Below are 12293 nucleotides of genomic sequence, written 5' to 3'. Positions count from 1 at the left end.
TTACATATTCACATGTGCACACACTATAACAATATAATTTGGTCAATATGGTTACCCGATATTTCCCCTTTCCCTCTCCCCCCAAAAAATTACTCTTAAAAAAAAAAGTCACCACCATTTGAAATTTGGGAGAATTCACTTTTCTTTATAAAAATCTGGATTTGGGCTGGTTTCAAAAATTGGACAGTCTCAACATGGGATGGTGATAGGAAGTTAGGGACACATTATTGCGTGGCAAAAAATCCCTTCGAGTTGGAACTCAAAGGAGTTGCACTCAAGACGGATCCTGAGTTTTCAGTTCACTATTCCCTCACTGATATACGTGAACCACTTGCGATCTGCTTTAATCTCTACTGGTTAGATTTTGTGCGTGGAGCAAGTTTGGGGAGTAGGTGCTGGGCACTCTGTTAAACCGGCTGTCTAGGGGTTGGGGATTCAGCTCTGTGGCAGAGCGCCCGCCTAGCAGGCGCAAGGCCCGGAGTTCAGACCTCAGCCCTGAAGAAAGAAAACAAAACAAGGAAACAGGCTGTCTGTGAGGTCTATTTCACTTTGTTCAGGCACCACCATATACTCCTGATTTCAAAATGTTGGTGCTTATTTGTATTTGGGGTAAAAATGGGAGCTCATAACCCACTTGAATCAAAGTGTGAAATATGATATATCAAGAATTATGTAATGTTTTGAACAGCCAACAATAAAAAATTAAAAAAAAAATGTTGGTGCTTGTACTGTACAAAAGGTTACCTCTGAAAGGGTTATTTATGGTCGGGTTTTGCTTTTACAGCTTTTTGGTTCTCAACATTAGGAATACTACACCTCTTGGGTAGTTGACTTTGTCTTCGGTATAGTTCAGTTTGAAAGACGGTGAACGAGATCCACCAGGGCTCTATGCAGCACTGAGTCATTCCAACATCTTGAATAATACTGCAAGATCTTCTGTTTCCTAAAGACACTCCTATCAGTTTAGTCTCCCAAGCAACTGAACCAGTACAGACTTAGTGGGCAAAAGCAGTTTTTAGTTTAGTGAGATAGAGAATAATGAGGAGACCAAGTGCCCAGGCCGGATCTCAGAGGCAGACAGTGGAAGGATCGGGTGGTGGGGCAGACCACTGTTGGCCTGGTCCACGCAAGCGCAATTAGACAGAATCGGCCTGAGCGCCAAGATTAGTAGCTTCTTTCCCACCGTAGGTCCAAGACCCAAGACCCCGGGCTGTGCCCGACACCGCGAGATTGAATTCATGCACTAAGCCTCTGGGCGAAGGTAGAAAGTAACTTCGCCTGGGTAGGACAGTAGCAGCTTCACGAGTCTGCGCAGGCGCATCCGGCTTCCTGACACTGGCCAGCGCGCAGGCGCCCTCCCACTTGGTCTTCCTGTCCTGTAAACCCAGGGGCCGCTGCCGACAGCTTCTGCTTCCGGGTCACGCCTTGACAGCGGCTTTTCAGACCCAACTCAGACCCGCGGTTCGGTGAGTGCGGTTGTCGGTGCGGGAAGGTCTGCAGCCAGGTCCTCTAGTCCGGGATACCACTCCTAGTAACGCTTCCTCCATTCCCCGCTCGAGGTCCGTGAGCCTTCGCGGCTGAGCCATAGTTCCGGGCCTTGGGGGAAGATCGGGGCGGAGGTTGGTCAGTGTTTGGGGCGCCCGGCACACAGATTGCGCGACTGTGGTTTAGTGCCTTCACCAGGAAGCCTGCGAAGATTGCTGGGATCTGTTGGGAGCCCGTGCAGAAAGTGACACCACATGTCCTTGCATTTCGCGCCTTTGTTCTTAGCTCCCTAGCCTCTGCGAGACGAAGCTGCCGCGAGCCCTCCTGCAGCAGGTGCGGTGGGGTTGGGGGCGCCTCCCTCCCCTCCCAGAGTCTCCGCGAGGGACGGAGGCCCAGGCCTCCCTAGCACCAGAGCTGTTGAGGCTGTTGAGTGTCTTCTCTGTTCCACTTTGCTTTTAGCTTTGCAATTAAATAACTAAACACACAAATCCTTTGGTGTTTTTTCCAGATCCCATAGCAAAGAAGACAGGGAGGCGAGGGGTAGGAGTCCTTTTAGCCCCATCAGAGAATAAGGCCTAGAGCTCAAACCGTGCACCGGAGAGGGTGGGTTTAGACAGAGAATGTTATCAATCTGCCCTAAAGTTTCTCTCTTATACCTGGAGCTTCGAGGCGGCAAGGGAACCTTTAATTTGATTCAACCAATACACACACACACACACACACACACACACACTTTTAGTTGTAGGTGGCACAATACCTTTATTTTATTATTTATATTATTATGTGCCTCACACATGCTAGGCAAGTGCTCTATCACTGAACTACAACCCCAGCCCCTGGACCTATTCAGCTTAGAGGAGTTCATAGCATGGAGTCCAAGAGCACCCTGAAAATGAGTGCAGGGTTTTCTTTCATCAGCTCTCATGGCCCACAAATTTTAAAGAGAATAATTTCGGTCCAAACCCTCCTCTTTAGATGCTGTCTTTTGCCCTGTTCTTGAAATCTCCGACTCAAATGCACCTCTGTCCCTTTCTCCCCTCTTCTTTGCTTCAAAGTATAAGATACAGACCCTTGTCTCTGAGGAGTTGTGTGTGTATGTACACATGCATACACGTATTCTGGGGATTGAACCCAGGGCCTTGCAAATGATAAACATGTGCTCTACCAACTGAGCTATACTCCCAGCTCTGTGTTTTTTAACAGCTACAAATGGCTACTGATTCACAGAAAGAAACTAGTAGAATTTGTAATGTATTGTATAAAGCGATGCTCCATCACCAAAAACAATAATTTAACTTATTATGAAATGACCAAAAAATTTCAGAATTTTCATTTAATAGTCATCATATACATTAATATGCTTAATTACTGAATTTATTAGGATCTGGAGTAATAACCTTTACCTTGATTCAACAAGTATTTATTGAGGCTTTTCCATGTGCCAGGCACTGTTGGGGAAAAAAAAAAAAACTATCCTAAGGAGCTTATATTTTAATAAAAATATGGATTCCTAAGCAGTTACACCAAGAGTTTATATTGCATATTACAGTTTATCTACAGTTTTTGATATGTACTTTTGCATAGAAATGCATCGCCTTATTGTATAATTTTAAATGTTCTCTAGCTGTCACCTCATATATAGTCAAAACTTTTATCATAGTTGAATTTGTGTATATTGCTTTGTTTTCATCTTTCATCTTGGAATTCTGTGCCATATTGTAGTTTCAACATATATTTGCCCAAGTCTATTTCTCAGTTCTCTATGATAGCAAATTTCTTAAATGTTTAATTTATTTTAAATCTCCTCGTTTTGCTAAAACTGAAAGTATATTTTATTGGTGTGAAATTTGTTTTTTTTAATTTTATATCGATGACTCCAGAGTAGTTATATTTTTGCTTTCTTCGCTGTTTTAGAATGTTACCTCAATTATTTACTTTTTTCTCTGCTAAAGACATTTGAAAATATTTCACAAATGCTTTATCATTGTTAACAGAAGTATTTGTTCCATAGCCTTCTCCTTCTCTTCTCATAGGTAGAAAGTACTTATACCCTTTAGTCAGTCAACCAATCAATATTTATAAAACACCTACATTTTGTGAGATTCTGTGAATCCCTTACACAGCCAAAAAAAAAAAAGAGAGAGAGAGAGAGAGAGAGAGAGAGGACAAGGTCCTTACCTTCCAGTTGTTTATAGTTTAAATTTAGATGGAGAAACAATATGTACATAACTACACCGCAAAGCAAATGTAATAAATAACATAAGATGTGCTGATAATAAATTTAAAATAACAATTAAAAATAACAATAATTCAGCCTTTAGAAAATCCCATTCCTTAACTAGTCTTGTTTGTAAACCACAGAGCTTCATGGGGGTCATAGTACAGAACCTCTTAGGGAAATCTTGTATTACAGTAGGTCAGAGACTAGAATGGAGGTCTTAAGGGTTACAGCATTTCATACAGGTTTACTCAGTATCCTAGCACTTGTTGTAAATCTAATTCACTCTCATTACCAAAAAAATGGTCTTAATCACTTATCTCCTTGACATCTGCTTTTAGCATTGGGAAGGCCTCAGAGAACACTTAACCCTAAGGACAGGTGTACTCAGTGATATTGTATATGCCTAAAACTTCTTTGTTTCAGGCAGTTTGGAGCATGTGAACACACTCTGAGTCTTGATGAGTTCCAGTATGTGGTATATTATGCAGAGCATTCAGAGCAAATACTCTCTCTCAGAGCGCTTAATCCGAACAATCGCTGCCATCCGTTCCTTCCCACACGATAATGTAGAGGACCTCATCAGAGGGGTGAGTGTGCTGTTATTGACATGGCAGACCTTTGGGAGGTGAAGTGGAAGTTTTCTGACAAATCAAATTTGCAGCCTTGATTTAGCACAAGATCACAAGGATTTCTTACAGTCTTAAATGTATTAACTTAATCATTAAAATGCATTTTCCCTGTGTTTTGTTTTTCTTGCCTTCTCCCTTTCACTTTTTCTGGTATTTTTCTTCATGAAATGTGTTCTAGATAACCCTAGTCTCATGTTTTCTGTCAAATCTGTCTGGATATGGTACATACAGAAGCCTTCAAGCTTGAAGTCTTCTAACATGTTTTAATGAGAGTGGTAGGAGGTGAGCAAAATAGAGGTGGTTTTCAAATCTTTGTGACCTTTTCTCCATACTTGGGCTATTATAATTACATAGAGAGGTTTCACTTGTCTCCTATCTTAATCACAGCTACTAGTTCTAGTTCTGAAGAAGACACAAGCCCTTAAAATGCATGGTAATTACAGATTAAGAAAATACTTTATCTGATATCTAACTACTGCCATTCAGTAATTCTGCTAAATGACTGTTATCCTAGAAAGGCTTTAATACCCTTTTTGTATATTATTCCTGTTGCATTATATACATTATAATTTTGAGAATTTGAAGTAAAAAAATTATAGGTGATCTTTTCAGCAGGCTAGCTGTTGGAGTTTTCTTTTTCTTTTAACCCTGTTGAAGAGAAGTTACAGATTTTTCCCCCCCCCCACTGGAAAATGCATCCAATTACTTCAGAACAATTCTAACAATGTCAGGATCCTCCTTTATAGCCCAGGGCTCTGTAGCTGCTTCCGAGTTATATGGTACAGCTACAGAAGGAAGGCTTACATACAGTGTTAGCTTGTTCTCTGCAAAAGTGAGATCAGAAGACTCAGCAGCAGGAACTTTATCACATTCTAATTCTAGCTCAGCTGCTGAGTCATTCAGTGACTTTGGTCTGACTGGCATCTCCATCTCATCAGATTTGGAATAGAAGCACCAGATTTGGAATATGTAGCAGGGAATGTTGAGTTGAAGAGTCCACCTTGAAGATTATAAAACAAAAGTAACATTAAGATACAATTTGTGGAATGGCAAAGAGAGCATGGGAGTTTTGGTCTCATTCTGACAGATTCACTTTTCTTTTATCAGAGCATGGTAGCCATAGACTTTCTGCCTGACAATAAGATTCCCACAGCTTTTACACATAAGGTTATGTCTTCAGTGATGTCCAAATGACTTTCTTGGCTGGCTATCTTGTGGAGAGGCTAGCTAACTTGATCTAAAGAATTCATGGTTCCTTTCTTTTCTCTTTAGTAGATTTGTTTGGTTTGGATATTGGCATTATGATAGTATTTGTCTAATAAACAGACATGAAATCTAGAACCCATAGTACTTTTACCATTTACTGTAGAGTCAGGGCTATGACTCTTTTTCCCCAGACTAAGTTTTGAGGCTTGGCCTACTGGGTGAGCCAGAGCTGAGCATACTGACTCAAAGCTTCCTCCTTCCTACAGGGAGCAGATGTGAACTGTACCCATGGCACACTGAAGCCCCTGCATTGTGCCTGTATGGTGTCCGATGCTGACTGTGTGGAGTTACTCCTGGAAAAAGGAGCTGAGGTAATGTTTTCAACACTTTACATTAATGATTCACCAAAACTGGAGCTTCACATTTTCTTAGACTTTCTCTTTGCACTTGCAGTCTGATCTTCTTATAGTAGCATAGCCAATATTAAAGCAAAATATGACAGTGAATCTATAAAATGATCCCAAGGATTTCATTCCTTTGCTTTTTTTTCTCCTTAATTTAAGCTGTTCATGGCTCCAAGAAGGTATCTTATCTGCCTCTTCTCTCCTAACTTACCTCCTAAGGGTTGTTTATATTTCCATTGAATCCTCTCCTTGCCTGTTGACTGTCCAGGAGCTGTAAGTGCAGAGGCCTCTCAATTCTGGTTAAATCTAACCATTTGAGCTCTACCATCTATCAGATGTATGCAATTCTGAGATATAATTCTGAAAGGCAGTCCCTTCCTTAGGATTGAGCCACTTGTGTGGTTTTTGCTCGCTAATTATTTTTATTTAGTATAGCTTGTTCTTGTCTTCTAATATATCTGAAGATAAAAATGAAAAATTAATTTTTGAAAATAGACCCTTGGCATTAGCATGAAGCAGCATAGTATAATGAATAATTAAAATAGACTCTGGGGCCATATTTAATGGGTTCAGATTTCAACTCGATCAATTCCAGCTAGAATGAATTCCTTTAACTTTTGTCTCAGTTTCCCCATCTGTAAAAAGGGAATAATATCTTCTTTATTAGGTTGTAAAGTGTTTGTTACACCAGAAGTAATTACTAAGTGCATGTTAAATGAATAAGACAGGCAGTTTTGACTCTTTGTGAGCAGTCTTGAAAATGTATATGCTGAGGGTGCCGATCTGAATCAGTCAAAACATGGAGCCACTGTGCAGTCTGATACTAGACCCAAGAGGCAGGCCTACCATCCTCATCTCCACACAATCATGATCCACTTCTTGTTATGCTATAATTTTTGTGACCAAGCCTGTTTCTTTGTGAGTAACCCTAAAGTGTTTAATACAGAAGGAAGGCTTACATACAGTGTTAGCTTGTTCTCTGCAAAAGTGAGATCAGAAGACTCAGCAGCAGGAACTTTATCACATTCTAATTCTAGCTCAGCTGCTGAGTTATTCAGTGACTTTGGGGGGATTAGGTTTAACCAAATAAAAAGTTTTTCTTTATTGCATTTTATGATGGAAGATAATATGCATTATAATTTTGAAGAATTTGAAGTAAAAAATTATATGTAATCCTGACTTTCAGCAGGCTAGCTGTTGGGGTTTTCTTTTTCTTTTAACCCAAAGGTGCTTTAACACTGATTTCCATCCCCAGCCCTTTTTATTTTTGAGACAGGGTCTCACTAAATTGCTAAGGCTGGCTTTGAGCTTATGATCCTCCTACCTCAGCCTCCCAAGTCACTGGTGTTATAGGCAACACCACCACTTGGCTTAGGTTAGCTGCTTTTTCAGCATTAGAAGATTTGTGTTCTTCCTTCCACATGCATTTTTCTGGACTCTCTTGTTAGCCCACAGCATGTTTTTGCAAAGGGCTGACTTAATTTAATATTTTGAGCTTCTCTCTGTGGTTAAAGAACATGGCAAAGCTATCGGATTGCCATTAGCCACAGGAAGAGTCAGGATAAGTAAAATCCAGGACTCTAACTGTATATTCAAGCAACTTTCCAGTGAATTTCTTCCAGAGCAGTTTGAAGGTTTTAGATTTCTTTTCCTATTTAACTCCTTACTCTACAGTAGAGATTCTAGTAAATAGAGACATGAACATTGCAGCAGGGTCCTAAATAATGCAGACCAGCTAGTTAATACAAATAGTGTTGTCTTGGGACAGTTCCCTTCCTTTTTCTTCTTTAGCTTCTGTCATCTCTCCATCGTGATCACCAAGACTCCCTAGGAATTGCTCATTGACTCCTTCCTCAGAGCATTGTATAGCAAAGGTAGTGGGCAGTGGGCAGTGGGTATGCAGGATTCTATTGCTGCACTCCTTCCTCTCCCCAGTAGGCTAGCTACTGTAATACAGTTCCTCACTTTTTACAGGTTAATGCCCTTGATGGTTACAACCGAACAGCCCTTCACTATGCAGCAGAGAAAGATGAGGCTTGTGTGGAGGTCCTATTGGAGTATGGTGCAAACCCCAACGCATTGGATGGCAACAGAGACACTCCACTTCATTGGGCAGCCTTTAAGAACAATGCTGAGTGTGTGCGGGCTCTCCTAGAGAGTGGGGCCTCAGTCAATGCCCTGGATTACAACAATGATACGCCACTCAGCTGGGCTGCCATGAAGGGAAATCTTGAGAGCGTCAGCATCCTTCTTGATTATGGTGCAGAGGTCAGAGTCATCAACCTAAAAGGCCAGACACCCATCTCCCGCCTGGTGGCTCTATTAGTCAGGGGACTTGGAACAGAGAAAGAGGACTCCTGCTTTGAGCTCCTCCACAGAGCTGTTGGACACTTTGAATTAAGGAAAAATGGCATCATGCCACGAGAGGTGGCCAAAGACCAACAGCTATGTGAAAAACTGACTGTGCTGTGCTCAGCCCCAGGAACTCTAAAAACACTCTCTCGCTATGCTGTGCGCCGTAGCCTGGGACTCCAGTATCTGCCAGATGCAGTGAAGGGCCTCCCACTGCCGGCTTCTTTGAAGGAATACTTGCTACTTGTAGAATAACCTGGAGGAGATCTGTGCACCATCATGCAAGTGACTAACTCCGGGTGAGGTACTGCAGTACTCTTTGTCGTGGAAAACAGAAAAGCACTTGTCCCTGTTGTGTGGTTATTAGATTTTGAGGCAACATGTCACAACAGTAATCTCCATAGCCCCTCCTCCCCATACCAAGCAACCAGCCAAAAAAAAAAATTTCCTCACTTTTGTTTGCTGTTTATTGCTTACTTGGCTTTTTAAAGGAGAGGTTCTCCTTGCCACCCTCCCTTTTAGAAAATGAAATGAACTAAATTTCTCTAGGAAGATGGAAAGTATTTAAATGGTATACATGTGGTTTTCCTTTGGGGGCATGACCTCTGTGAAGAAGGTTAAGAAAATCACAATTCTAGCTAACAATAGTTGTATCCTAAGGATGAAGATATTCCATATGGTGTGAGACATTCAGAAAGCCTGGCCCCCTTTCCTTTTACTAAAGAAAACAGCAGTTTTTGCTTCTTTTCCATGGATATGCCCCAGGGTTATAGTAATTCAGCAATGTTATTTCAGAAAGCTATCTTACTTCTTTCCACATAGAAGAGAGAGCATGTTCCAAGCAGTCCTAAGAACTTCTGAGAGTCTTGTACCATTTTTCTAATGCAGCACTTCTCTTCCTGAAAGTCAGTTTGTTCTAATGGGCTTAGCAGGCATTTCCTGCACCTCAAAGACATTTCCTCTAGCAAAAGGATGGGCTGGGCTGCCTTCCCCCTGAGACTTCTTCATTCCCTATGGAAAGCTTGTGCTGCTGAAAACCTTTTTGAGTTATTTTTCTTTCCATTGTCTTAGAACCTATATTTTTTTATTGATCTATAGAAGACATTGGTTGAAAGTAGAGTTGAGAAGGGAATGGGGAAAGAATATAGAAGAGCTGCTTTTGAGATGGGGGTACCAAAAAAAAAACACAAAAACCTGTTTTAGCGAACTATACTTAGTCAACAATACTCTTCATGTTCCTAAACTAGATCAAGTTGTTATTGATCTTTGATGATCTGTGTGTGAATCTGAAAACCTTTTTTTAAGCTATTTGGGAACTACAAACAAAATGAATGGGGTATGCTGACACAGCTAATTTGGAGTATGCTTGCTTTTGTCCATTTGCTGTTGGTGATTATTGCCCATTAAAAAAAGAAATAAATAGTTATAAACGCAAGTTTGGTGATTCCCACCATTTTTCTCCTCTCCCTCCTCCTATTTATGGAAAATTCTTTACTGCCTGGCTATTAGACATAACCTTTCCATGTCAACCTCTTTCCCCTCAACAACAGTGTTTCTGGACATGGGTGGAGTGAATGGGGGGCTTGGGCAGAGTATTTAAAAAGCTTCCCCTTCCTTTATACCTCCCCCAACCCCAAATTGAAAATCATTGCTTTTGTTCTCTACCGCAACAGCAGGGTGTGCCTCAGTGGTAGAGTGCTTTGCCTGTCTCACAAACAAAAAGACCTCAGCTGCACATTAACACATTAAATCACTAAAGAAGCTTTTAAAAAACATTGATGCCAAGATTTCACTCCATACCAGTCGTTTAGAATTTCCTGGGGTAGGTCTGGATTAGGTTTTGTCAGATGCTTCTAGTATGTTGCCAGGAATGAGAACCACTGCTTTAGACAGTGGTTCTGCAGCCTACCTATTAATTAGAACCACCTAGGAAAACATTGTAAATACTAAGGCCCATGCTCCACCCCCAGAGACTAACTTAATTGGTCCAAAATGGGCCCCAAGTCTCAATTTTTAAAGGCAACACCAGGTGATTTTACTATTCAGTTTAGGTATGAACCACTGCTTTAGATGTTATTTATTTAGTTACTGTACCAGGAATTGAACCCAGGGGCACTTAACCATTAAGCCACATCCCCAGCCCTTTTTATATTTTATTTTGAGACAGGGTCTCCCTACATTGCTTAGGCCCTCACTAAGTTGCTGAGGCTATCCTTGAACTTACAATCCTCCTGCCTCTGTCTCCCAAGTCTCTGGGGTTATAGGCATGCACCACTGTGCGGAGCTAGATGCTATTTATTTCACATCATAAACACTGTTGATATTCTGGAAAGGGAATATACTTTGTCCATGTGATAAAAGACGTCACCTGTTTTATTACTTTATAATCACTATGTAGTTGGTGGCTAATAACTTCTGTTTCAGCTCAAAGACAACTTCATACATCTTTTTAGCTTTTGGGGAAGTGGCATGTATTTAATAGGTTTTGGTTTTTGTTTTTAAGTGGTTTTTACTACCTTTTCGGTTTTTTCAGATCATATTATGATCCTATTTTTTCTCCTCTTTACAAAGTGACATTTTTCTTCTTTAATTACCTTTCTACCTGAACACCGCTACCCTCTGTAATTTTTCTCAAAAAAGCAATTCTAGGATTAAAGACGAGAAAAAGAAGCTATAAATTAATGGCAGTTAGCATTTAAAATGTTCTGATGAATGCTGGAACTTTTACTTCACTTTCATAGCGCTGATTGTTTCCTGAATTTGAGGTAGCACGGTAAGGAAGAAGAGGCATTGAGAATGGGGATGGGCTTTGAAAAAATTGAGTTTGAGTACCACTTTTGCTGGACTGTAAGACCTGGGAGACATTACTTAATCACCTTTAGATAGTATCCTTGCCACCACTCCCTATAAAAAGCTATTTTTAGGATTCAGTGATAGCATGTAAAATACCTACCAGAGATTAATGTTTACTGTTAATTTCTCTTCCCCTTCAAGAACTGGAGAGAGTATTTGGCTGCTTTAATTTCTGACTCTGAAAACAAGACTTCTCAGTCACTATTTGGAACTGTTTTAAAGAGTATGGCAGTTTAGACAGCCAGCAAAAGTGATATATTAAAGAGAATTCCCTATAACACAGTGAGCATCTTCCCTGCTTCATCAGGCGAGTGAGTAAACCACATGGGTTGGAAGGAAGGTTCACACCTGTTCTGAGAGCTATAATCTGGTTATTGGAAGCTAATCTTAATCTGGCATTAAGACAGGGCACTCTCCTGTCAATGGCAGTACTGCCTATAGTCCAATCTTCAGGACCAACTGCATTATGTGGACACTTGAGTAATGAGGAAGAAGCAGCTATTATAGAATAGAAAAACTGGGCTGGGGATGTGGCTCAAGCAGTAGCGCGCTCGCCTGGCATGCGTGCGGCCCGGGTTCGATCCTCAGCGCCACATACAAACAAAGATGTTGTGTCCGCCAATAACTAAAACAATGAATATTAAAAAAAATTCTCTCTCTCTCTCACTCTCTCTTTAAAAAAAAGAACAGAAAAACTGCAACTGAGTAAGAACTAACATCTTTCTAAAGAAGTATTCCAACCAACTCCCAAACAGGTCCAGGACTGGTGTCTCTGTTTTCCAGGATTTCAAAATGTACATGTCTTTTCCATGAAGATTCTGTCAAATGGAGCCTGGCTTTCATCCAGGAAGGAGTATAAAAGAAAAGTTGAGAAGGAAGAATGCTTGGTTAGAGGAGCAGAGATTGTGGGATAGCTGGAAAAATGCAGTCCTGGATCATGGGTATATGGTGAGAAGTGAAAAACAATTTTGTACATATGAGAGATGAAGGTGTCCTCTTGGCTACAGGAGATGCAGGAAAGACTAGTGCGGAATGAGAGTCAGTGTCCTGTGTTCTGGGACTTTGTGTACAGAACCAAGAAATGCTGCAGGAAAATAATCCAAAAGGAAGAAAAAAGTGTACATGATAATTCATATGGGTAGG

At 40.9% G+C, this 12293-nt stretch overlaps 1 protein-coding gene across 6 annotated transcripts; it reads left to right on the top strand.

Moving 5' to 3' along the window:
- The first annotated feature begins 1319 nt into the window (after positions 1-1319).
- On the top strand, positions 1320-9732 carry Asb8 (ankyrin repeat and SOCS box containing 8). Of its 6 annotated transcripts, none has more exons than XM_015493277.2 (4): positions 1320-1466; positions 4130-4293; positions 5808-5912; positions 7920-9732. In XM_015493277.2, exons 2-4 carry the CDS (start codon positions 4165-4167, stop codon positions 8550-8552), a joined length of 867 nt encoding a protein of 288 aa, XP_015348763.1. In that variant the 5' UTR covers positions 1320-1466; positions 4130-4164; the 3' UTR covers positions 8553-9732. The 6 variants fall into 6 exon arrangements, with proteins under 6 accessions (XP_015348763.1, XP_015348764.1, XP_048658575.1 ...); XM_015493278.2 differs by having other exon boundaries at positions 1344-1466; positions 4134-4293; XM_048802617.1 differs by lacking the exon at positions 1320-1466 and adding an exon at positions 1542-1559.
- Positions 9733-12293: the final 2561 nt, after the last annotated feature.

Source organism: Marmota marmota, unplaced genomic scaffold (assembly GCF_001458135.2).
Source record: "Marmota marmota marmota unplaced genomic scaffold, marMar, whole genome shotgun sequence".
In the NCBI taxonomy this organism is placed as follows: Eukaryota; Metazoa; Chordata; class Mammalia; order Rodentia; family Sciuridae; genus Marmota; species Marmota marmota.
This window is presented reverse-complemented; position numbering and strand designations above follow the sequence as displayed.

Coding starts and splice junctions, on each gene's coding strand:
- Asb8 (XM_015493277.2), top strand. CDS start 4,165: ATGAGTTCCAGTATGTGGTATATTATGCAGAGCATTCAGAGCAAATAC. Junction 4,294..5,807: donor TAGAGGACCTCATCAGAGGG/GTGAGTGTGCTG, acceptor TCCTTCCTACAG/GGAGCAGATGTGAACTGTAC. Junction 5,913..7,919: donor TCCTGGAAAAAGGAGCTGAG/GTAATGTTTTCA, acceptor CACTTTTTACAG/GTTAATGCCCTTGATGGTTA.